The sequence below is a fragment of the Trifolium pratense genome, linkage group LG4 (genome assembly GCF_020283565.1).
Source record: "Trifolium pratense cultivar HEN17-A07 linkage group LG4, ARS_RC_1.1, whole genome shotgun sequence".
NCBI classification, from domain to species: Eukaryota; Viridiplantae; Streptophyta; class Magnoliopsida; order Fabales; family Fabaceae; genus Trifolium; species Trifolium pratense.
Window position 1 is genome coordinate 17180923 of NC_060062.1, and position 25234 is coordinate 17206156.

At 36.1% G+C, this 25234-nt stretch overlaps 2 protein-coding genes and 1 non-coding gene across 18 annotated transcripts; 2 read left to right on the forward strand and 1 right to left on the reverse strand.

Moving 5' to 3' along the window:
• Window positions 1–365: 365 nt before the first annotated feature.
• On the forward strand, window positions 366–7578 carry LOC123919928 (receptor-like serine/threonine-protein kinase NCRK). Of its 16 annotated transcripts, none has more exons than XM_045971978.1 (12): window positions 366–786; window positions 2169–2241; window positions 2965–3017; window positions 3264–3349; window positions 3682–3795; window positions 3886–3999; window positions 4665–4943; window positions 5095–5336; window positions 5423–5719; window positions 6115–6348; window positions 6608–6838; window positions 7042–7578. In XM_045971978.1, exons 4-12 carry the CDS (start codon window positions 3280–3282, stop codon window positions 7300–7302), a joined length of 1842 nt encoding a protein of 613 aa, XP_045827934.1. In that variant the 5' UTR covers window positions 366–786; window positions 2169–2241; window positions 2965–3017; window positions 3264–3279; the 3' UTR covers window positions 7303–7578. The 16 variants fall into 16 exon arrangements, with proteins under 16 accessions (XP_045827934.1, XP_045827935.1, XP_045827930.1 ...); XM_045971979.1 differs by having other exon boundaries at window positions 368–786; window positions 2965–3063; XM_045971974.1 differs by lacking the exons at window positions 366–786; window positions 2965–3017 and adding exons at window positions 1156–1466; window positions 3018–3063.
• A 5315-nt stretch (window positions 7579–12893) lies between these two features.
• Window positions 12894–17399, reverse strand: LOC123919930. Its single transcript, XM_045971983.1, has 2 exons — window positions 13200–17399; window positions 12894–13082 (listed from the first exon to the last, which is right to left on the reverse strand). Exon 1 carries the CDS (start codon window positions 16289–16291, stop codon window positions 13658–13660), a length of 2634 nt encoding a protein of 877 aa, XP_045827939.1. The 5' UTR covers window positions 16292–17399; the 3' UTR covers window positions 12894–13082; window positions 13200–13657.
• LOC123882658 lies at window positions 15684–15790 on the forward strand. The gene has a single exon (XR_006799968.1). It is a non-coding gene; the product is annotated as a small nucleolar RNA R71 (small nucleolar RNA).
• Window positions 17400–25234: the final 7835 nt, after the last annotated feature.

A 25234-nucleotide genomic window follows, 5' to 3' on the forward strand; every position in this document is an offset into this window, starting at 1 on the left:
CCCGCCTGCTGGTTTAAATCTTTGTCTGCTAGCTGATGCTAGTGGGGTTTGTTTTTCTAGATAGTTTTCTTTAGCTTTTCTCTTTTGTCTTTGCATTCTTGTACCAAAAAAATATTAATAACATTAAAATTTAATTATAAAAGAAATAAAAAAAAAGAACATTGTGACAACAATAAACAACACATATAAATAAAATTAATACTAAAATTAATATTAATGCTATATTTCTATTTTTAGGCCGCTTAACGTGTGTTATTAGAATACAAGTTAACACAACCCATAAAATTAATACTAAAATATTTAATAATCAATCAGAGAGGACTGAAAGTACTTGACATTACCCGAATCAGATTAAAAAAATAAATTTGGTGATAGAATCTTTGCAAGATGGGTCATCCCCATCTCAAAACACCTTGATCTCCATTTCTAAAAAAACAAAACAACTCACAAGATCCCCACTTATAGATATCATTGACTGACTATGTCCAGAAAGTGTGTTGAAAATTGAAACATCATCACTGTTACTGCTTGTAGTAAAATCTTAAATGTAAAACGTGTAGGAGAAGCACACGTGTATTTGAAGAAAGCAAGAAGTGTATGCCACATTTACTATCACTCCGCTCTTCAGTAATTGCTTCTTCTAACTACCAACACCGAGCAAGCTTCTCTTCAATTAATCGCTTATTTTTTCGTCGGTCGTTCTACTTCTTCTAGCTACCATATCACAACCAAAACTCCTTCCTCCTCTATTCAATTCACTCTTCCTTTCAATCAATCCCAATTAAGGTATATTTACAATTTATTTTTGCAATTTACAATCTTAGTTGTACCAAAACAATATGTTTGTTTGAAATTAGTTACTAATTTTGGGGGTTGTATTGTATGATTTACTATTATGCAGGATTTTTTTATTGTAATGTTAGATTGGATTAATATGTTAAAGTCGTTGCTGCTGCTGATTAAGATCTCTTTCAGCTAATCAGCTTAATTTTACAAGTACTAATAATTGCTTAACGTTCTCAATCACGAGTGGGTCCCAAACTCAACTTCCTTAATGGAACCCACATAACTTTATTAGATTAAACAACTAAATAAGTACAAAATTGAGATTGTTCTCAAATCTCAACCATTCGTATCATACATGACTTTCAAGCAAAGTAATCAAATCATGTACGATATACGGATTATGGATCCGTTATTTCATAATAAGAGAGAATCTACCTTTGCTCTTTCCTTTTCCTTTTTATTTCTTCATCCATATACCAGCAAATATCACTTTGGGAGGACCACATTTGGATCCCGCAACTGCTGTGTGTCAGAACTAACCACCGAACCAGATTAAACTGGTGGTGAAAAGCCAAAAAAAAAATCACTTAAACTCACAAGCACCGTCAGGTCTCAGATGATGACGTTCAAATTCAAACTAACAATAACAATATCGACATTGTCACTTGAGTTATGACTCAGTACTGCTCTTTCTTTTCTTAATCTTAATTTATTTATTTATTTATTTATTTATTTATTTATTTTGTTTTTTGTGTCTCCAATCTTGTGAGTCAAGAAATGACAAAGTAATACTTTATCTTTATCTTTCTAGCCGTTAGCTACAGACTACCATATCCTATCCTTTTCATGTAATAAGTAATATTATTTGGTTCTTCAAAAAACTTTATTAATATTCCTTATTTATTGTTATTATTATCATTGATTTTTTTATACTAATTAATCAGCTAAGTTTCTATTCTTCCAAGATAATTGGTGGTTAAGGTGTTGCTTTCAGTTAGCAAATGTGTTACTTTCAGAAAGTGGTGGTAGAATTTTACAGTTCTTTTCTTAAGCTTCATTTCAACTCTAATAAATGTTTCTGTTGCTTTTATGTCATATATATAACTGTTTGAGATAGGTCTCTATATCCTCTTTTATTAATTCTCTCATATTTTCAAACCTTAGGTTGGTGAGAACACTTGTGTTGCTCTAAGTTAATTTCTTTTTTTGGCTATGTTTTAGTCATTTAGCTATATATATAATAGACATTAGTCTTTTCCTTTCTAAGATGCTCATCATACCTCTTTTTTTTTCCTTTATCTTTTTGCTGCTTTGACTTGATTCTATTTATATAAATTTCAAAGTGAACTGCTTTTGGCTCCTGATTCTCAAAACCTTTGCAGAATTATAGGTAGAATTTATGATGGTAGTTGCTGAATTTAATCCAATCAAAGACTGTATATGCAAAACCATCAAGTGAGTTCTACTATTTTACCAGTAATTCATTGAGTTGCATTTATGGTCTGATTTATTATGTAACTATACAACTGTCCATTTGTCCTCCTTTAATTGAATGTTTATGTAAATCAGTTGTTGACTTTCCTTACCACTCTCACTCAATACTATTACTCCCTCCGGCCTCATATATAAGCAAAAATTCTTTTTCCAGGTTCTTTGAATAACTGATGTATCTGGTCCATTGAATAACTGATGTATCGTCCCAGAAGTTATTCAATGAATCTGAAAAAAGAATTTTTTCTTATATATATGAGACCGGAGGGAGTATTCTAGATCCTCTAGCTACTATCTAGGCTACTAAGTGTTCATGTTTTCAATGCTTCTGTATATGTATATGCAGAAATGTTTTAAAAACCGAACCAAACTGTTCAACTGTTTAAAGCAGTTGAACTATGACCTGGAAGTCTTACTGGTTCAATGTTCAGTTCATTTTTTAAAACATTGGTGTGTGATGTTTTTTTTTTTTTTTTGTTAATATATACTTCCTACTACTATAATTTTCTATCTGTTTTGGTACTTGGTGGTAATGAGGATGGTGATATGACTGATATCCTTGACTCTGATATGATATTTGTTGGCCAGCCATGTATTTGTTTCTTCCTACCATTATTACTTTGTCTGCAGGTTGTATTTTTTGGATTAATTTATCTTATGAGTCACTTTACCTTTTCATTTCCACAGATGATGAATCTACTCATGACTTTTGAAGATTAAGCTTGTTATTCTTGATACAGGTTTACCAATTGATGCTACTTTCATTCATTTATGACCTCTAAACTGGTATAGATTTTATTAGTTGCTTCACAAAACTTGAATTTTTTTTTATTGGTACCATTTTTATTTTTTAGTGAATTTTTTTTTGACAAATTTTTTAGTGTCTATGAAATGCCACTTATTTTATAATTTTTTTCCTGACATGAGGAATATTATTGCCCAAATATTTGTGTAGCGATTAATGGTTTCCTTTCTTTTCCTTGTAGTGTATGGAGTTGAAAAATGAAGTTGCAGATCAAAGTTGCTCTTGCTATTGTTATTAGTTTGCTCTGGATTCAACATTCCCTTGGTGGTTAGTATCACAATTTTTACCATATTTGTTTTCAGTAGCATGCTTTATGCATTGAAACACCCGGTATCACAAATTATTAAACACTCGGTATTCGACTCTCTATGTCTTGTCAGTAGTAGCATATGCTGTATACTGGTATAAGTATAACAAATGAGGGATTAGCTGTAATGCATTCAATATACAGGGCATTACTTGGAGCAACACTCATTTAGATTTAGTTTTATGTTTTTTGATGAAAAGTTTATAGAGTTCCTCCCTTCTATGTTTACTTGTTCATCTCAGTGATAGGCAAAGCCAAAGAAACCGTATATCTCACTGTTGGTTTTTGGCAGATGAAGCATCTGATACATCTGGCCTAAACAAGTGGAAATGTAGATGTTCTTTTTTTGAAGGGAACCAAAGCAACTATCTTGCTAATTGTTCGAAATCATGTGATTGCCATTCAGGTATGCACTTTTGTTTTTTGTGAAACGGGGAGACAGTGATCGCAGCCTGAATATTATTACAGGATAATAACAACTTTCCCTTCCATTTAGATTCTGAAGAGGGTGCATCCATATGGACATGCATTTGTGATCCTGATGGATTTCCCCATGTGGCAGAAGATGGTCATAGCTCTAATTGCTTTCATGCCTGCAACTGCACCTGGGGTATATCTTTCTCTTCGTATATGTTTCTCTAATCCTAAATTTCAATATCAAAAGTTACCATAACTATTGCTTCCTGAAGATGAAGGTGATTTAGATGGACTAGTGCTAAACCTGTTATTATTGTACACCAAACCTAAATACATATTTGTATACTAAGATTTGTTTCCTGACTTATGAATATTAAAAACAATTACTCTCTCGGCGACTCTACTCACAATAACAGTCACATTTTACCATTTTACACATATTAAGAAAATATGATAAATGAGAGAAAATGATAATTTTACTAATGTTCATTAGCTATTGGTGTATTTTTATTATCATAGATTCAAAGTGTAGATTAATAGCTTGATATTGATGCATATAGTGTCAATTAATTAAAGGATACAATTGGAGGAAAGTAATTAAAATTACATTGGAACTAAAAGTGACATTCTTTAAGGGATAAATACTACTTTTTTACAAATGTGACGGTTATTACGGGGAATAGAGTATTTAGTTGTCATTGTGAAGTGTGATGATTTTTCTTCTATTTTTACCCTCTTTTCAGCGTATTTGTGTCTTATTATTGATGATAACGCCTAGTATTCAGTAATGCTAAATCATTGCTTTGTTCCTAGATCAAGAACTCGTACTAAATTTATGAATTTTTGAGTGCTATGTAGGAACTGTCGGCACATCATCAGGTTCAAAGAAACACATCTCCAGCAAGGCTGTTGTAATTATCCTATTGATATGTGTTATATGCACAACCATTGCATTGCTTACCTCAGTTGTATGCTACATCTACCGAAGGGGCAGATGCACTATTCAATCACCAATATTCTCATCAGATAAGGATACGAGTAGTGGTAGTACCACCAATCTAATCAGTTATAGGACAGGAACTTCTTCAGTGCCAGAAACAAAACTTTTTATAAATTCTCCTATTTATCATTTCACAGGTAAGTTAATTTTTACTCACTTCCCCTTGATTCTGATTTCTTACTTCAAAGTTTTTGTTTTCTTTTCAGTTTTTACAGTGTATATGTAAGCTCCAAAGTTCTGTCAATTTTCCATTATGTATTAATTCTTGATTAATTTCTTTTTATGCAGGATGCTTTCCGAAAGCCTCTTTTTTGTTTGGGAGCCAAAAAGAAACGTTTTATGGAAATATTATTCAATTTTCATTTGCCGAACTGGAAAGTGCCACTGATAACTTTTCAGCTACCAACCTTATTGGATTAGGCGGAAGTAGTTATGTGTACCGTGGTCGGCTGAAAGATGGTAATATTGTGGCTGTTAAGCGACTAAAAGATCATGGAGGGACAGAAGCAGACTCTGCATGTTTCAAGGAGGTAATAACTAATCAGTAATTCAGTATTCTTTGGCTATGTTGTAATGTTCCATAGTATTAAGATAGTAATATTTTACTTTTTTGCAGATTGAACTATTAGGTAGACTTCATCATTGTCATTTGGTGCCGTTGCTTGGATACTGCTTAGAATCGAAAGGAAAACATGTTCAGAGGTTACTAGTATTTGAGTACATGACTAATGGGAATTTGAGGGAATGTTTAGACGGAGTTTCTGGAAAATATATGGATTGGACTACTCGTGTTACGATTGCAATAGGAGCAGCAAGGGGCTTGGAGTATCTCCATGAAGCAGCTGCTCCAAGGATTCTTCATAGAGATGTGAAATCAACCAACATTCTTCTGGACAAGAATTGGCAAGCAAAAGTATGAATCTTGGTTATTCTTTTTAGATGGTAGTTTTAAATTTTGAATTACTTTAGAGGCGACTATCCTTGGATATGCATGTATAGGAGTCCTAGTGAAATTAGCTTATGATATGATTGCGGACAATCAGATACTAAAAGCAAATGTGTAGCTTTGGGGTGATTTTGAACTTAAATTCTTGCCTTTGGTGGTAGTTGCACAAATGACACTGACACATAGGCACCACAAATGATTTAAATAGAAGTGATCGGATGTAACCACATAAGTCATTATCACACACTAACACATGTCCGACACTGGACACAACTTCAATCCAAGGTGTCAGTGCTTCATTGTAATAGTCACTTTAATCATAAGTTATATGTATATAATTTTTTCAAATAATCAACTTGCAGATAACTGATCTTGGTATGGCTAAAAACTTGAGATCAGATGACCTACCAAGCTGTTCGGGTTCTCCAGCAAGAATGCAGGGAACATTTGGCTATTTTGCACCCGAGTATGCTATTATTGGTAGAGCCTCACTTGAATCAGATGTCTTCAGTTTTGGTGTGGTTCTTCTCGAGCTTATTAGTGGTCGACATCCTATCCATAAAACTTCAGGAAAAGAAGAAAGCCTCGTTATATGGGTACTTTAAATTAAACTCATAATGATAAATTAACCTGAATTTCAATGTTCTCAAGTCGATGCATATTCTACGAGTCTATGACAATTTTCATGAGGATCTTCCTTATAATTGCCGCGTCTCCATTTTAATCCTCATTTATTTTACAATAATTATTACTAGATTCATTTTGAATTTGTTGCATATCATACTTTATGAATTCAATTAGGACATATTATAGACATCTGAGTATTGAAATAGCTTGCTGGAACTTCTGTTCTAGGCTTCTCCTCGTTTACAGGATAGTAGACGAGTAATAACAGAGTTAGTTGATCCACAATTGAAAGGTAATTTCCCAGAAGAAGAGGTGCATATAGTGGCATACCTAGCAAAAGAGTGCTTGCTTATGGATCCCGACACTCGACCAACCATGAGCGAGGTTGTTCAAATTCTTTCAAGTATTTCTCCAGGAAAATCAAGGAGGAGAAGAAACATTCCCACTAGCTTTTTTCAGGTGAACACTTTCACTATCATGTTCTCATTTCTTTATAATTATAACAGTATTTCTAGTTTAATCAAGTCTTTTAATTTTCAAAATTTTGCTGAATATTTTGCTTGCCTAAATGTTAGTTACGTCATGCTGTCATTGAAGATCATTCTCAATTTGCATTAAAAATAAACCATATGCTGAACTTTTTTCTTTATGTACATATAAAGGAACTGGAGGATGCCGGAAAGCACAGGCAAGTTCCATCGAGTAAATTTCCAACTCATAATTCATCGTCACTAGATATCAATCACAATCCGTGTGTTGTGAACGAAAACAAAGAAGCAGGTCCAGTTTCACCTGAGTATATGGAAAGTTTAATCCTCTTGACTTCAAAATCTGATGGCAGGCATGCATCAGAAGAAGAAATGGTTGACATAATCGAGCCTCGGTTTGAATCATTTTGCATGACAAATGGCACAGTCCCTTGAAAACACAGCTTGAAGAACTGCTATTTATTGTGCATTGATCAATTGGATATCATAAGGGATTTTGAATCTGGTTTTGAGATTATGTCTTGCATTTCTTCAGTTCTGTTTTGATATGAAGAGCAAATAGGTGTTGTTAGTTTATAAGCACAAAAAATATATTCAATGTATTCTTGTATAAAAAAGCTTAGGAGATTGTTAGCTGACATTGATTCTGGTTCTTTTCATAGGATAAGAACCCTATTTTATTAAATTAACATAATTTTTTTTGGACAAATATACACATGTTTCCTCGTTAGGAGTAGTCTTGCAGGAGTTTGTAACAATTCCTCCTCTTTAAATGAATTTGCTTCTTGAGTTGTGTTTTTTTTTTTTTTGAATGCAAATTGTTAGCAGTTAATTGTTACGTTAGTTTTTTACACCTCGTCAGGACTTGAACTGTGGACTTCCAACTCTTTTAACTCTTAGTTCAACTAGTTAAACTACATATCTACCCGCTTCTTGAGTTGTGTTATTTTGCCACGATAAATCAAATTATTAACCATAATATACACAAAAATATAAATACCATAATACACACAATACACCCTTCACAAAAGTGAGTGGGTGTATTATAGCATATCCCATATATATATATAACCATCCAAATTATCCTGTATTTTTGGCATTTTTTTGTCAGTTGTCTTAGCTGGGTTATGTTCCTGCATTTTTGTCTGTTATGTCTTAGCTTATTTATTTGTGTATCTATAGATTAATTGCAGACCACAATGTTTGTCTGTGCAAGATTATTGCTTCAACAAATCCTACATTGTCATTTTTTGGAAAACTTAAGAATTGAAACTGTTGGATATTTGAATTGGCTTAATTTTGCTAAAACAAATATACTAACAAGATGTTGGAAAACATGTTACAACATCCTTTTTATTCAAGGAAATCTCGCGCATTTATGAGAGCATCTGCTATTTATGGAAATCCACTTAAAGAGCACGCTCAATGGAGATTTGATCTGATCAGGAGCTTTAAGGATAAGACAAACTTAATGGAATAGCTGGATGACTTATCCTATCACATAAAGTCCTTTAAACACTTTTGGAAAGTCTTGATATATCCTTAATGAAGATTGAAAAAGTATCAGATCATCCTTTATGATTCTCAAGGAGCGTCTGAGCATTTGTGAAGAAAGAGGAGCGTGCCTAATCATTATATATACGAAGACCAAGCTCAAGAATAGATATCTCATTGAAAAATATTAGTTCACATATTGAGTCTTTGTTGAGTCTTTTATTATTTGATTGTAATTCTTGCTTGTGGATTCTATAACACAAGTTAAGAAGTGAGTTTGTTATTTTAAGGTTACTCCTAAGCTTTGAAGTACGGAGTTTACCGTGTGTGATTCACTTGAAGCTTTTAAGCAAAAGTGAAGTGTTGTCTTGACAAGTTGTCGCCACATCATTCCCAACATTGTATAATCAACACAGGTTGTGTTGTGTGAGTGGAAGTGAGATGGGATCTCATGTCTAGGAGTTCCTAGGCAGAAGTTGCATGAGTAGTGTCGAGGTTATAAGGCGTAAACCAAGGGTTTGCTGGAGGTCTTAGTGTAAGGCGTAAATCCTAGGGTTTGCTGGAGGTCTTAGTAACTAGAGCTATTAGTGGATTTCCTTCCTGGATTGGTATCCCCCAGAGTAGGCAGTTGGCTGAACTGGGTTAACAATTACTTGTGTCATTTATTTATTTTCTGTCAGTTTTTATATGTTATATAAGATGTGCCAACAATAGAAACAACATTAATCATAAAGTAGTTGTTGGGACATCTTAGGCAACATCATTCTAGTGATACCAGAATTTCAATTGGCATCAGAGCAGGCACCCTGTTCTGTTATTTTGGGTGAGCTCCAGGGAGAGTACTTTCTGGTACAATGGATAAAGAAGGAGGGTCAGTGTCTAAACCCCCCTTACTGACAGGTCCTGAGAACTATGATTATTGGAAATCTAAAATGGAGGCTTTCATAAAATCAATTGACAGCAGGACATGGAAGGCTGTGTTACGTGGATGGGAACCACCAATGGTTCTTGACAAAGATGGCAATAAAACTGATGTCAAGAAGCCAAATGATGAATGGACTAAAGATGAGGATGATCTGGCACTTGGCAACTCCAAAGCCTTATATGCAATTTTTAATGGTGTGGATGCAAACATGTTCAGGCTTGTTAAGAGATGTATTACTGCTAAGCACGCCTGGGAAGTTCTGAGAAAAGCTCATGAAGGAACATCAAAAGTTAAGCTATCTAAACTTCAGATGCTCAAAACCAATTTTGAGAATCTCAGAATGAAGGAGGAAGAAACCATTCATGACTTTCAGATGAATGTGCTTGACTTTGCAAATTCGTTTGATGCACTTGGGAAACCTATCTCAGATGAGGAGCTAGTTGGAAAAATACTCAGATCTTTGCCTAAAAGATTTGATATGAATGTGACAGCTATTGAGGAGGCTCATGATCTTTCAAGTCTAAATCTAGATGAACTCATAGGATCACTTCAGACCTATGAAATTGGCCTAAACAGGAGAAATGAAAAGAAAGATAAGAATCTAGCCTTTGCTTCAAAAAGTGCTGCTGATGATTTACAAATTGAATCTGAAGGTGAAGAAAGCTTAGCTGAGTCTATGGCTATGCTTGGGAGACAGTTTGATCGTGTGCGTGACAACGGGACTGCAAGTATACAGTCGTGTCGTGTAGTTTTAAAAGATATCGAACCCAAAGGACCAATAATCGACCTACCGTATTCTAGTGTTGCTTTGTAAATCTAAGGCTAATGATTTAAAGGGTTATGATTAATTGAATAACTAAAATAAGAGAAATAAATATTTTTTAGATTTTTAATATGTAAATAAAATATTGCTAGGACGTGCTATTAGTTGCTTCAGAGGGTTCAATGCTTAATTCGCGCTAGACAAAATTACTACCACATCTAATTGTCGTATTTTAATAAAATCGATGCTCCAGGCAAAAGCCGTTCTCACTTCCAGCTCTCACAACTCTCATCATGAAATTAATAAAATACTTTACAAAGTAGTTGCATTACTTCTAGATTTTAGTGGTGTAAACAATTAAATTTTCGAAACTATATTGTTTTAAAAATACAATTCAGATAGTATTATAAATTATAAAGGTGATGCTTAACTCTCGTCCTCACACCCGCTAATAAAATACTCTTTGAAAAACAATATAATTTAATTAACTCTAATCCCAACTCTCGTTGCGAATTAGATTTAATGTTCAGTTTTTACTATCTAGTAGAAATCTCACGCTCTCGCTCTATTGATTTTTACTTTAATTAATTCTCACTCTCGTGACGAATTATAATCAACGCTTAATTAAAAACTGCTTAAGAAAATAAAACCGTTGCCAGTTTTCAAGAATTATATTTAATTTAAAAACACTAATCTCAGCTCTCGCAAATCTTGACTAGCGTTATACTTAGATAAAATAAATGCTCAGCTCTCACGCGCTCACTTACCTATATAAGTACCTTTGAAAATCAATATAAAACTCATTAATCCTAAATAGCTCTCGCGGACTTTAGAACTAACGGTCAGTTTTAACTATCCGACCCTAAACCTCAACTCTCGTCAATGTTGGTTTATTGCCTTTAAAATAATCCTCACTCTCGTGACGAATTATTTGATAACGTATTTATTTAAAACTGGTGGTTGAAAACTATTAAGCGCGAATTAACTACCGAACCCCTATTAGCTACTAACTACACATCCTAGCAACGCTAAATTTAGCTAGACATAACTAAAAATAAAGACATAAAAATAAAATAAGCAAATAAATAAATAGACATAAAAATAAAAGCAGAAATTAAAAGCATAAAATAAAAGCAATAAAATAAAGACAAGAAATAAATAAGATCATAAAATAAAATAAGAACCTGAATTAAAAAGTAATCTCGAGTACGGATTCCGACCGCATAACGGTAGGAAATAAAAATATTAAACTAAGAGAAGAAATCAAGAATTAAATCTTAGTCTCAATTCTCTTCCTCAACTGTTACCAGTTGGTTGTGTCTCTAAAGTGTAAGAAAGGACACATATTTATACTAGTAAGTAGGGGACAAAATAATTAAAATAGGCGATGTGGGACTTATGGCAATTGAAATTCATGCATGAAGAAGCTTTGGCGGGCGGCACATGGGTGTGTTTGGCGAGCAGCATATGGTGTGATGACCATCATGTAATTGCTTTGTGATGTGTGTAATGATCACATCCATTCTCTGTCTTAACTCATGGTTTGAATTATATAAGTGTTTTTCAAAACTACCATTTGACATTAGTGGAAGAACAAGAGCCTTAAATTCTGGTTTATCTCTATTCCACGTCCTAGTGGTTCATTTCATGTATCTTCTGAAATTGCAAATGCTCCATCAGCTTTTGATTCCCAAACATACTGTTTGTCATCATTATGCTTGCTAATAACTTCAACATAGTCAGCCACAAGATACACAGAGTAGAATCCAACTCCAAATTGCCTAATTAAATTGAAATCACCACTTGTCTGCGTTCATGCGTGGTCTTTTTATCCCTTTTCGATTCATTTTTGTTCCATTTTTCTTTGTTTTCATCAATGTGTCCTTTTTAGTATGTTCCGGTGCAAGTGACTGAAAAACATAAAAATACTAAAGTAATATGACGAAAATGTAGAAATAAATAATAAAAACATATGCTAAATTAACTAAATAAATAGTACATTTTCCGGTGTATCAAACTCCCCTAAACTTGAACCATTGCTTGTCCTCAAGCAATTTAGCTTGCATATAGAAAACATTTGAAATGCGAAGCAACTCACACACACAGACTTAGAGGAAAATAACATCACAAGTACTCATACGTGGTCAGAAATTCAAATCGGCTAAGATTAATTAGTTAGGTTCTTTACACAATCAAGAAGGGTATTTCAACGACACACAAAGTTCTCCCTCTTATACATATCGAATTCGGATCATGCCGTTGTACTAAAATCTAAATCTTCTCCTTTGTTTCATCCTTTTTCATTCTAGACAGTCACATTAAGACCCTTTATCTATGTCACACACATGGTAAGAAAATCGGTTAGCGTCTTTATTCATCTTTTTCAACCTGCAATTAGCTTGATGATACAAATTTTGATGATACAAATTTTGTATTAGCAATCATATAAATATTTTTTCAAGGTTTAACCGTATTACCACAGTATGACCTTATATATATTTTTTTCTTTAAGGTTTAACCGTATTACCACAGTATGACCTTAAGAATTTGCTTAGATGATTCGCTTATATTCATCGACAAACCTACTTAATGTGTGACTTTATAGATGGTGTCCGACTGGATAGATAAACTACTAAAGGATTCCACAAATTTAAATCAGGAGATTTTGGCACAATGGTTATTCAAATTGATATCTATACTAGGGAGACTTCTGGGTGTTGGAAAAATACCGATTTTGTTGTGAAATTCCCTAATTTCCTTAACTTAGCCTCTCGTCTTTTCTTATCCTATATACTTTCTAAGTGAGCTATTAGCCTAAGCCTTTGGAAAAAAAAAAAAAATTTATTGGTTCAAGGAAAGGAAAAATTTAAAATTTACCCAAAAATAGTGCTATTATTTTATTTGCGAAAAGGGAAATTGTACTAAAAATAAAATGACTGAGAAATAAAGTAAGGATGGTAGAATACTCCCCTAAACTTAAATCCAACTGTGTCCTCACTGTTGAGACTCAAGTGTAGCTTTGGAGCACAAAACCTGGTGGAGAGATCATGAGGGAGGATGTTGATAATTTTGGAAATAGTTGAACTGAAGCCTCAAACCGCCTAGCTCTTGTATGACATTGTCGAGCTGTTGTTGACGGAGCTCTCCCACCTATGATAATAGCCCTGCATCTCATGTTGGTTTTGAAGAATTTCGTCTTGCTGGGCTTGCATGAATGTCATTCGTTCCATCATCTCCTCTTGTTGTTGATGCATGGCATAGAATAATCCATCGCGCTCTTGATTTAGTGCGTTTTGGGCGCGTATCTTATCGAGTACATCATCGATGGAGCTTTGCCTTGATGAGGAGGAACTACCTGCAAAAGTGTTAGAAAAATGTGTAGTGTGTGCAGGTGGAACAATGCTTGCGCCCCCACCAGCGGCAACATTTGGAGAAATGTGCGTGGGAGCTCTATTAGGCACAGAATCATCAAAGATAGTCATAAAAAAAAAAAAAATCAAAAATAAAAGAAAGCAAAAATTTAAACAAGAATTAAAGAAAACTCATGGGTTGCCTCCCATGCAGCGCTTTGTTTAACGTCGGTTAGCTCGACTATCTAGACCTATAGGTCAACATGGTTCCTCCTCTAGACTCACATCTTTTAAATTATGCTCAATATTCTTGGGTCTCCATTTGAAAATGTCAGACCATTTCATAGGTCTTCTCTTCTTTTTTTCTTTCTTTTTCTTAGAGACACCCGGGGGTATTTTATTTTGAGCGATATTACTTTCTGGGTGGGCTTTTAGTATGTCGGGAGGTACTCGTTTAAAGGGTGTGTTATCGACATTTGTTTCAGCTATGTCGAGTCTATAGCAAGAGCTTTTCTTTAAACTTTTAGCTAGGTCGTCATTACCATTTTTATGAGTCGGAGGGATGAGAGTTTTTAGAATTTCAGAATTTTTGGTTTTATCTTTCTCCATCTCTTTTCCACATTCTTTGACGACGTCTAACATATAGCAACTATCTTCAATGGCCGATGCGTTCATGAATTGTGTTAAGATAAATTCAACTTTTTCTTCACCTACTTCAAAGGTGAGCTTTCCTTTTTTCACATCTATTATGGCACCGGCAGTTGCTAAGAATGGCCTTCCTAAAATTATGGGTGTATTGGAATCTTCCCTAATGTCCATGACTATAAAATCAGTTGGGATAAAGAATTGACCTATACGTACTGGCACGTTTTCTAGTATACCTAGGGGGTATTTGACAGAACGGTCAGCGAATTGTATTGACATTTTAGTCGGTCTCAATTCTCCTAACTTAAGTTTTTCAAATATGGGCATAGGCATTAAGCTTATACTGGCTCCTAAATCGCATAGTGCTCTATCTATGACATGTTTTCCAATGACACATGGTATGGAAAAACTTCCTGGGTCTTTTAGCTTAGGAGGCATATTATTTTGAAGTATGGAGCTACACTCGGCAGTAAGCATAACGGTTTCTTCTTCCTCGATTTTTTTCTTATTAGTTAAGATATCTTTAAGAAACTTAGCGTACGAGGGCATTTGTGTGATAGCTTCCGTAAAAGGTATTGTGATGTTTAGTTTTTGTAGAAGCTCAACAAATTTCTTAAACTGCCCTACGTTTTTGGATTGTACTAATCTTTGAGGATACGGGATGGGTGGTTTATATGGTGGGGGAGGAACGTAAGGTTTCTCTTTCTCTTTGGTTTCCTCTCCACTATCCTCCTTTTCTTTTGGTTCACTCTCCTTCTCGGTTGTCTTATCGGAATTGGGTTGCATGGTAGGATTTTTAGTTCTAGGATCAGCTGGTCCATCATATTGTGTCCCACTTCGTAATATAACAGCATTCACATGTCCCCTTGGGTTTGGCTGAGGCTGGCCAGGAAATATGCCTGCAGGAGCAGAGGTAGATGCTTGTTGTTGTGCAACTTGTGCGATTTGTGTTTCTAACATCTTATTGTGAGTGGTCAAGAGTTCTAGCCTGCTTGTTAATTGCTTAATTTGCTCATTAGTGTGTATGTTTTGATTTAGGAATTCCTTGTTAGTTTGAGTTTGTAGGGCTATGAAGTTCTCCATCATCAATTCAAGGTTTGACTTCATAGGAGCATTTTGAGCAGGTTTTTGGAATCCTGGTGGCGAAGGAGTAGGTGTTTGGCCAGGTGCATATAAAGCGTTGTTGCTATTGTACGAAAGGTACGGGTGATTTCTCTGGTTTTGGTTGTAAGAGTTCCCTTGAGTGTAATTCACTTGGTCGTTGGGAGCTTCGGTTAGAAGTCGACATTCAGCGATTGTATGACCTTGAGCTCCGCACAACTCACAATTTTGTATTGTTGCAGCCACGTTGGCTTTGGGTGCGTTGGTTAGACTCTCTATCTTTTGAGTTAAGGCATCTAACTTGGCGTTGATGTGGTCCATGTTGCTGATTTCGTACATTCCACCTTTCGTTTGAGTTTTCTCTACTGGTGCTCTCTCGCTTCCCCATTGATAGTGATTTTGAGCCATGCTCTCAATAAGCTGATAGGCTTGGTTGTATGGTTTATCCATAAGTGCGCCACCAGCTGCGGCGTCTATTGTCATTCTTGTATTATACAAGAGACCATTGTAAAAGGTGTGGATAATTAGCCAATTTTCGAGCCCATGATGAGGACATATCCTAATCATTTCTTTGTATCTTTCCCATGCTTCGAAAAGAGATTCGTTGTCTCTTTGTCTAAATCCATTGATTTGGGCTCTTAGCATAGCAGTTTTGCTAGGCGGGAAATATCTCGCTAAAAAGACTTTCTTCAACTCGTTCCATGTTGCGACTGAGTTGGATGGTAGGGACTGGAGCCAGGCTCTAGCTTTATCTCTTAATGAGAATGGGAATAAGCGAAGTCTTATAGCTTCGGGACTGACACCATTTGCCTTCACGGTATCCGCGTATTGCAAGAATATGGACAAATGTAAATTGGGGTCGTCCGTGGGGTTTCCGGAGAATTGGTTTTGTTGTACGGCTGACAACAATGAAGGTTTAAGCTCAAAGTTATTTGCTTCAATAGCGGGGGCAGCGATGCTATTGTGCGGTTCAGCTTGCGAAGGAATAGCGTATGACCTTAGTGGTCGTTCTTGTGGGGCTTCAGCCATAACTAAATCGGGAAGAGGAATCTCTAATTGATTTTCTAAATTTCTACGTCTTAAAAGACGTTCGGGTTCGCTAACTAGTTGCACCAATCTTTCTCCTCTAGAGCGAGTGCTTGGCATGCAACAAACGAACTAATCGGGGTAAAATAAAAATAAAATTAAATTGCCTTAGTCTCTACGGTGTAACACTGGAGTTACGATATCGACTAAATTGGTCCCCGGCAACGGCGCCAAAAACTTGATCGTGTGCGTGACAACGGGACTGCAAGTATACAGTCGTGTCGTGTAGTTTTAAAAGATATCGAACCCAAAGGACCAATAATCGACCTACCGTATTCTAGTGTTGCTTTGTAAATCTAAGGCTAATGATTTAAAGGGTTATGATTAATTGAATAACTAAAATAAGAGAAATAAATATTTTTTAGATTTTTAATATGTAAATAAAATATTGCTAGGACGTGCTATTAGTTGCTTCAGAGGGTTCAATGCTTAATTCGCGCTAGACAAAATTACTACCACATCTAATTGTCGTATTTTAATAAAATCGATGCTCCAGGCAAAAGCCGTTCTCACTTCCAGCTCTCACAACTCTCATCATGAAATTAATAAAATACTTTACAAAGTAGTTGCATTACTTCTAGATTTTAGTGGTGTAAACAATTAAATTTTCGAAACTATATTGTTTTAAAAATACAATTCAGATAGTATTATAAATTATAAAGGTGATGCTTAACTCTCGTCCTCACACCCGCTAATAAAATACTCTTTGAAAAACAATATAATTTAATTAACTCTAATCCCAACTCTCGTTGCGAATTAGATTTAATGTTCAGTTTTTACTATCTAGTAGAAATCTCACGCTCTCGCTCTATTGATTTTTACTTTAATTAATTCTCACTCTCGTGACGAATTATAATCAACGCTTAATTAAAAACTGCTTAAGAAAATAAAACCGTTGCCAGTTTTCAAGAATTATATTTAATTTAAAAACACTAATCTCAGCTCTCGCAAATCTTGACTAGCGTTATACTTAGATAAAATAAATGCTCAGCTCTCACGCGCTCACTTACCTATATAAGTACCTTTGAAAATCAATATAAAACTCATTAATCCTAAATAGCTCTCGCGGACTTTAGAACTAACGGTCAGTTTTAACTATCCGACCCTAAACCTCAACTCTCGTCAATGTTGGTTTATTGCCTTTAAAATAATCCTCACTCTCGTGACGAATTATTTGATAACGTATTTATTTAAAACTGGTGGTTGAAAACTATTAAGCGCGAATTAACTACCGAACCCCTATTAGCTACTAACTACACATCCTAGCAACGCTAAATTTAGCTAGACATAACTAAAAATAAAGACATAAAAATAAAATAAGCAAATAAATAAATAGACATAAAAATAAAAGCAGAAATTAAAAGCATAAAATAAAAGCAATAAAATAAAGACAAGAAATAAATAAGATCATAAAATAAAATAAGAACCTGAATTAAAAAGTAATCTCGAGTACGGATTCCGACCGCATAACGGTAGGAAATAAAAATATTAAACTAAGAGAAGAAATCAAGAATTAAATCTTAGTCTCAATTCTCTTCCTCAACTGTTACCAGTTGGTTGTGTCTCTAAAGTGTAAGAAAGGACACATATTTATACTAGTAAGTAGGGGACAAAATAATTAAAATAGGCGATGTGGGACTTATGGCAATTGAAATTCATGCATGAAGAAGCTTTGGCGGGCGGCACATGGGTGTGTTTGGCGAGCAGCATATGGTGTGATGACCATCATGTAATTGCTTTGTGATGTGTGTAATGATCACATCCATTCTCTGTCTTAACTCATGGTTTGAATTATATAAGTGTTTTTCAAAACTACCATTTGACATTAGTGGAAGAACAAGAGCCTTAAATTCTGGTTTATCTCTATTCCACGTCCTAGTGGTTCATTTCATGTATCTTCTGAAATTGCAAATGCTCCATCAGCTTTTGATTCCCAAACATACTGTTTGTCATCATTATGCTTGCTAATAACTTCAACATAGTCAGCCACAAGATACACAGAGTAGAATCCAACTCCAAATTGCCTAATTAAATTGAAATCACCACTTGTCTGCGTTCATGCGTGGTCTTTTTATCCCTTTTCGATTCATTTTTGTTCCATTTTTCTTTGTTTTCATCAATGTGTCCTTTTTAGTATGTTCCGGTGCAAGTGACTGAAAAACATAAAAATACTAAAGTAATATGACGAAAATGTAGAAATAAATAATAAAAACATATGCTAAATTAACTAAATAAATAGTACATTTTCCGGTGTATCACAGTTCAACAAGTTGATGAAGAAAGTAGATCAAAGGCACAAGCCAAATGGTCGATTCAACAACAACAAACAGTCCAGCTTTCAGAAAAAGACAAATGAAGATGAAAGAGGAGTGAAATGCCACGAATGTGAAGGTTTTGGCCATATCAGACCTGAATGTCCAACCTTTCTAAAAAGGCAAAAGAAAAGTCTTGTGGTTTCATGGTCTGATACGGATTCAGAGGAGGAAGAATCTGCCAAATATGTTAATGCTTTAACAGGAGTCTGTGTATCTGACTCAGAATCATGTGATGAGGAGGTAACTTATGAAGAACTAGCTGCTACTTACAAAGATCTTCATAGTAGAAGTATAGAAGTTTGCAAAGCATTGGAGAAACAAAAGAAGATCAATGGCAAACTGCAAGCTGAGAGAAATGACTTACTCATGAACATTAATAATCTCAACATTAAGGTTGAAGATCAGAGTAGTCAAATTCAACAGTTGGAAATAGAGAAGTCTAACCTCCTGTGTAAAGTTGCTGAACAAGGTGAAGAAGTGACCAAGTTAAATGCTGACTTGGATCAAGTCACAAAAGTGGCTAAAATGATGACCAAAGGTACTGATGCCTTTGAGGAAATGTTACAAAGACAAAACTACGGGAAACCTAATCAGCATGAAAGAGTAAAGCAACAGATAAAGTTCAACAATGCCACTATACATACTCCAATCAACAGCACGTTTGTGTCAGGAGGATTGTCACAACATCTGATGGGACATCCTATGCCCAGGTTCTATAACTGGACATGTCATCATTGTGGCAGGAAAGGGCACATTAGGCCTTTTTGCTATAGGCTGCACGGATATCCAAGGAGAGTTCATCAAGAATTCTATACTCCTGTCTTTCCTAATGTTACAACAAGACAGGAATGGAGAGAAAAGAAGAAGACCACAGGTCTAATAGCTCATACATCCTTGAGAGCTTCTTCAAGAGAAACCTGGTACTTTGATAGTGGCTGTTCTAGACATATGACAGGTGTTGAACACTATCTTGAAGACTTGAAGTCATATGCTACCAGTTTTGTAACCTTTGGAGATGGAGCCAAAGGAGAGATCAAGGGAGTTGGTAAACTTGCAAACCATGGCTTACCAAATCTAGATAATGTGCTGCTTGTAAAAGGGCTTAAAGCAAATCTAATCAGCATAAGCCAACTTTGTGATCAAGGCATGAAAGTTAACTTCACAAAAGCTGAATGCCTAGTTACAAACGAGCAAGGAGAGCTGTTGATGAAAGGAGTAAGGTCAAGAGACAACTGCTATCTCTGGATTCCTAAAGAAGAAGAGGTACCAACATGTCTTATTAGTAAAGAAGATGAGGTAAAGTTGTGGCATCAAAAACTTGGCCACCTGCACCTCAAAGGCATGAAGAAGGCAATAGCTAAAGAGGCAATCAGAGGTCTTCCAAAACTCAAAATTGAGGAAGGAAGTATATGTGGAGAATGTCAAATAGGAAAACAGACAAAGATGTCGCATCCAAAGTTGCAACATCTTACCACAACAAGGGTTCTAGAATTACTGCACATAGACCTGATGGGGCCAATGCAAGTAGAGAGTCTTGGAGGAAAAAGGTACGCGTTTGTTATGGTAGATGATTTTTCAAGGTTCACATGGATTGAATTTCTAAAAGACAAATCTGAAAGCTTTGATGCATTCAAAGAACTTTGTCTTCAACTCCAAAGAGAAAAGAACTCTGCTATTGTTAGGATACGAAGTGATCATGGTAAAGAGTTTGAGAATGCAAGCTTTCTTGAATTCTGCATCTCTGAAGGAATCAAGCATGAATTCTCAGCTCCAATCACACCTCAACAAAATGGTGTTGTTGAGAGGAAGAACAGGACAATACAAGAGTCAGCCAGAGTGATGTTGCATGCAAAACATCTTCCATATCAATTCTGGGCTGAGGCTATGCATACTGCTTGTTATATTCACAATCGTGTCACACTCAGAACTGGAACTTCTACTACACTATATGAACTGTGGAAAGGCAGAAAACCAACTGTCAAACACTTTCATGTGTTTGGAAGTAAGTGCTATATCCTATCTGATAGAGAGCACAGAAGAAAAATGGATCCTAAAAGTGAAGAAGGATTGTTTCTTGGGTACTCAACAAACAGCAGGGCCTACAGAGTTTACAACCAGAGAACTAAGGTAATAGTAGAATCTATCAATGTTGTGATAGATGATTTGACATCTGCTAAAACATCTGATACTGAAGATGATGTTGCAACAACTTTTCCAACATCTGAAGAAGCTGTAGCAGAAAAGGAATCAGATTCAGATGATGAATCAACCATTCCTACACCTCGCCCTGTGAGCAAAGTTCCTTCAATAAGAATACAGAAGAACCATCCCAAGGATCTCATCATAGGAAATCCTAACCAGGGAATTGCTACAAGAAGGACAAATGAAGTGGTTACTAATTCATGTTTTGTCTCAAAGGTTGAGCCTAAAAATGTAAAAGAGGCTCTCACTGATGAGTTCTGGATAGAAGCCATGCAAGATGAATTAACTCAGTTTAGGAGAAGTGATGTGTGGGATCTTGTTCCTAGACCTAATGGTGTTAATGTCATAGGCACAAAATGGGTGTTCAAGAACAAGTCAGATGAAAATGGTGTTGTAACAAGAAACAAGGCAAGGTTAGTGGCTCAAGGGTACACTCAGGTTGAAGGACTTGACTTTGATGAAACATTTGCACCAGTTGCAAGACTGGAATCTATTAGGCTACTTCTTGGTATAGCATGCATCTTCAAATTTAAGCTGTATCAAATGGATGTCAAGAGTGCCTTCCTTAATGGGTACTTACATGAAGAAGTTTATGTGGAGCAGCCAAAAGGTTTTGTAGATCCTGCTAATCCCGATCATGTGTACAAGCTGAAGAAGGCTCTTTATGGACTGAAACAGGCTCCAAGGGCCTGGTATGAAAGGCTGACAAATTTTCTTGTTAGTCAAGGATACAGAAAAGGAGGCCATGACAAAACTCTGTTTGTTAAAGAACAAGAAGAGAAGCTGATGATTGCCCAGATTTATGTTGATGACATAGTATTTGGTGGAATGTCTGAAAAGATGGTGCAACATTTTGTACAACAAATGCAATCAGAGTTTGAAATGAGTTTGGTAGGTGAGCTGACATATTTCCTTGGTCTGCAAGTAAAACAAATGGAAGACACCATATTTGCCTCTCAAAGCAAGTATGCGAAGAACATGATCAAAAAGTTTGGAATGGACACTGCAGCACACAAGAGAACACCAGCTGCTACTCATCTGAAGCTAACCAAAGATGAGAATGGCATTGATGTTGACCAAAGCCTATACAGGAGCATGATTGGCAGTCTCTTGTATCTTACAGCTAGTAGACCAGACATCACATTTGCTGTTGGTGTTTGTGCAAGATATCAAGCCAAGCCAAAGATGAGCCATCTTGTGCAAGTCAAGAGGATTCTGAAGTATATAAAGGGCACCAGTGATTATGGGATTCTGTATTCCCAGACCAAGAACTCAACTTTGATAGGGTATTGTGATGCAGATTGGGCTGGAAGTGCTGATGATAGAAAGAGCACTTCAGGAGGATGTTTCTTTTTGGGTGATAATTTAATCTCATGGTTCAGCAAGAAGCAGAATTGTGTGTCTCTGTCTACTGCAGAGGCTGAATACATAGCTGCAGGAAGCAGTTGTTCCCAGCTGATGTGGATGAAACAGATGCTGAAAGAATATAATGTCAACCAAGATGTCATGACATTATATTGTGACAACTTGAGTGCAATCAATATATCAAAGAATCCAGTTCAACACTCAAGAACCAAACACATAGACATCAGGCATCATTTCATCAGAGACCTTGTTGAAGAAAATTGTGTGGAACTCAAGCACATTGGTACAAGTGAACAGCTAGCTGACATTTTTACAAAGGCGCTTGATGCTAATCAGTTTGAATTTTTAAGGGGCAAATTGGGAATTTGCCTGCATGAAGAAGCATAGCAGTTACTGCAGTTGTGGCGTGCAAAAGGAAACCGTTTTCTCTCCCATCATTCAATGCACGCTAATTTAGGGAAATCATTACAAACTTCCCTTAAATACATCATCACACGCATTCAATTGTTTTTCTTCCAAATTCTAACCTTTGTCTGCAAACCCTATTCTCTCACTTTGATCATCAAACTCCATCTATCCATCTTCTCAACCTTCAAAAATTATCAAAACATGTCTGAATCTTCACAAACCACTAAAACCGGACGGTCTACTCGATCAAAGACAAAAATCGATCCCTCAAAGATTATCAAGGACGCGGTCCCCGTTACGGTTGTTCATGCATCTAAACCCAAAGCTCAATCCAATGACGCTGAGAAGCAAGGAAAAGGAAAAACTGTTGAGAAGAAGGGAACTTCTGAGGTAGGCGATGATATCTCTCTTTCTACTGCTAAAATTGCTAAATCTAGTAAAGGAAGTTCTAAAAGAAAGAGAAGAGACTACAAGTCTAAGTTTGCTCTGTCTATGTCTGATTTGGTTTTTGATTCGAATGTTAACACATCTGAGAAAGCAACTGAAGTAAACCCCAAAACTGTGTCTGATGTTGTTGAAACAATCGTGTCAACCGGTGATAACCCTAGTCTAGAAAAATTGGGGTCTGAAGCTGAAAAGAGAGATCTTAATTCTATGCCTGTTGAAACTGAGATGGAAGACACTCCTACAGAGGTTGAAATGGAAACTGCTAATGAATCACCAACAATTGCTGAGATGATGGCTGAAAAATCAACCCCTGTTGTTACTGAAGAGGTTGTCATGCAAGATGTTGAGACATTCTTGAATGAGAATGAAGATGCTGGTACTGCTGAGGAAGAACCTGTGAAGGAAACTGTTGCTGAAAAGGATGTTGAGCCAACTGCCACAACATCTGAGTCCACAGATGAGGAAACTGGAACTGCTGATGAGGATACTTCTGATAATGAAGGGGACACTCAATCTGAAGAAAGTAACCAGTCCATCCCTACAGATGAGCAAGAGGTTGAAGCTGACAAGCCTGCAGAACCTGAGAAAGAAAAAGAGAAAGATGTTGTTGATGTTGATGATTATGTCACCACCAAGACTGCTGAAAAATCAACTGGTGGTATAACAAAGAGATTGAGAAGCTGTACAGGGAAGGCTGTGGCCACTGCAAGCAAGACTCCTGCACCAAGAGTGAAAACAAAAGGTGTTGGACCAGTCAAAGGTTGGAGCAAAGTCCTCTCCCCTCCTGCCAAGAAGAAGGAGACACTGAAGAGAAAGAAGGAGTCATCCAGTGACTCAGACTATGATGTTGCTGAAGATGTTGCTAACATCTCATCTGCCAACCCTAAGAAAACTACTGTGAAAAAGGCTCCTCAAGGTGTTGAAGAAGCCCCATGTGATAATATCTCCTTCCATCGTGCTGCCTTTGCACTGAGATGGGACTACATTTACCAAAGGAGATTGGCTGTTGAAAGGGAACTGTCCAAAGATGCTCTCAAATGTCAAGACATCTTTGAATACATCAAGGAAGCTGGTCTGATGAAGACAGTCTGTGACTTCAGTCCCTGCTATGAGCTGCTGGTGAAAGAATTTCTTGTAAACATCCCTGAAGAATGTGATAACCCACTGAGCAAGGACTACCACAAAGTTTTTGTCAGAGGTAAATGTATCAATTTTTCTCCTGTTGTGATTAATAATTACTTAGGAAGATCTATAGAACCTAAGGCTGAATTAGAGGTTGCTAATGATGTTGTGAGTACTGAGATAACTGGTGGTAAGGTTAAGGTCTGGCCTACAAAGAAGCTGATTCCCACGAGTAAATTGAATGTCAAATATGCCATCCTCAATAGGATAGGGTCAACCAATTGGGTACCAACCAAGCATGCAACCAATGTTGCAACCAACCTGGGTAGATTTATATATGCTGTAGGAACCAAGTTTGACTATGACTATGGAACCTTTATTTTTGATCAAACCATTAAGCATATTAGATCAACTGCTGTGAAGATGCCAATAGCATTTCCATCTTTGCTATGTGGAATCATTTTGGCCCAATATCCAGACATTAAGACTGTGACTGACACTCCCAAGAAAAGGGAATCTGGCTTTACTTTTCATCATAAGCTTTTTGGTAATCACAATGTTACTGATCATGTTGGGACATCTGCTGCTGGAGCTGGTGTTATGACCAAAAGGGAAATTATTGCTAGTTTGAAGGTTCAATGTCAGGACATTGATAAACAGCAGGCTGAGCTTGAGGAAAGGAAGAATGTGTTCTTGAAGATGATTGAAGGATTGGAAGCTGATGAGGTACCTGTGAAAGCTAGTGCAAATGTGGCTGCTACAGGTGATCAAAACAATGCAGATGAGGATGAAGGTTATGCTACTGCTACAGATGAGGATGAAGCCTCTGACAGTAGTGATGATGAATGATTCTGTAATCTGTTTAATATTTTACTGAACTTTGTTATTTGTTTTGTGGGTTGTTTGTGCCCTGGATTTTAGCACCTTCTGAGTGCATGGTCTGTACCTTTAATTTTGCACTTTGGATACTTTACTTTCCTGTTTTGGCACATTTTGTGGCTAAAAAGGGGGAGTAGCATTTTGGTTTGTTTGTTTCTGCTACATGTTGTTGTGTCTTTTGTTATGACATGTTTTTAAGTAGCAGTAAGCAAGTATTCAGGGGGAGTAAATATATGAGTAAATATATAAATATATTACCCTGAGA

Coding starts and splice junctions, on each gene's coding strand:
- LOC123919930 (XM_045971983.1), bottom strand. CDS start 16,291: ATGCCAAGCACTCGCTCTAGAGGAGAAAGATTGGTGCAACTAGTTAGC.
- LOC123919928 (XM_045971978.1), top strand. CDS start 3,280: ATGAAGTTGCAGATCAAAGTTGCTCTTGCTATTGTTATTAGTTTGCTC. Junction 3,796..3,885: donor ATCATGTGATTGCCATTCAG/GTATGCACTTTT, acceptor CCTTCCATTTAG/ATTCTGAAGAGGGTGCATCC. Junction 6,349..6,607: donor AAGAAAGCCTCGTTATATGG/GTACTTTAAATT, acceptor CTTCTGTTCTAG/GCTTCTCCTCGTTTACAGGA.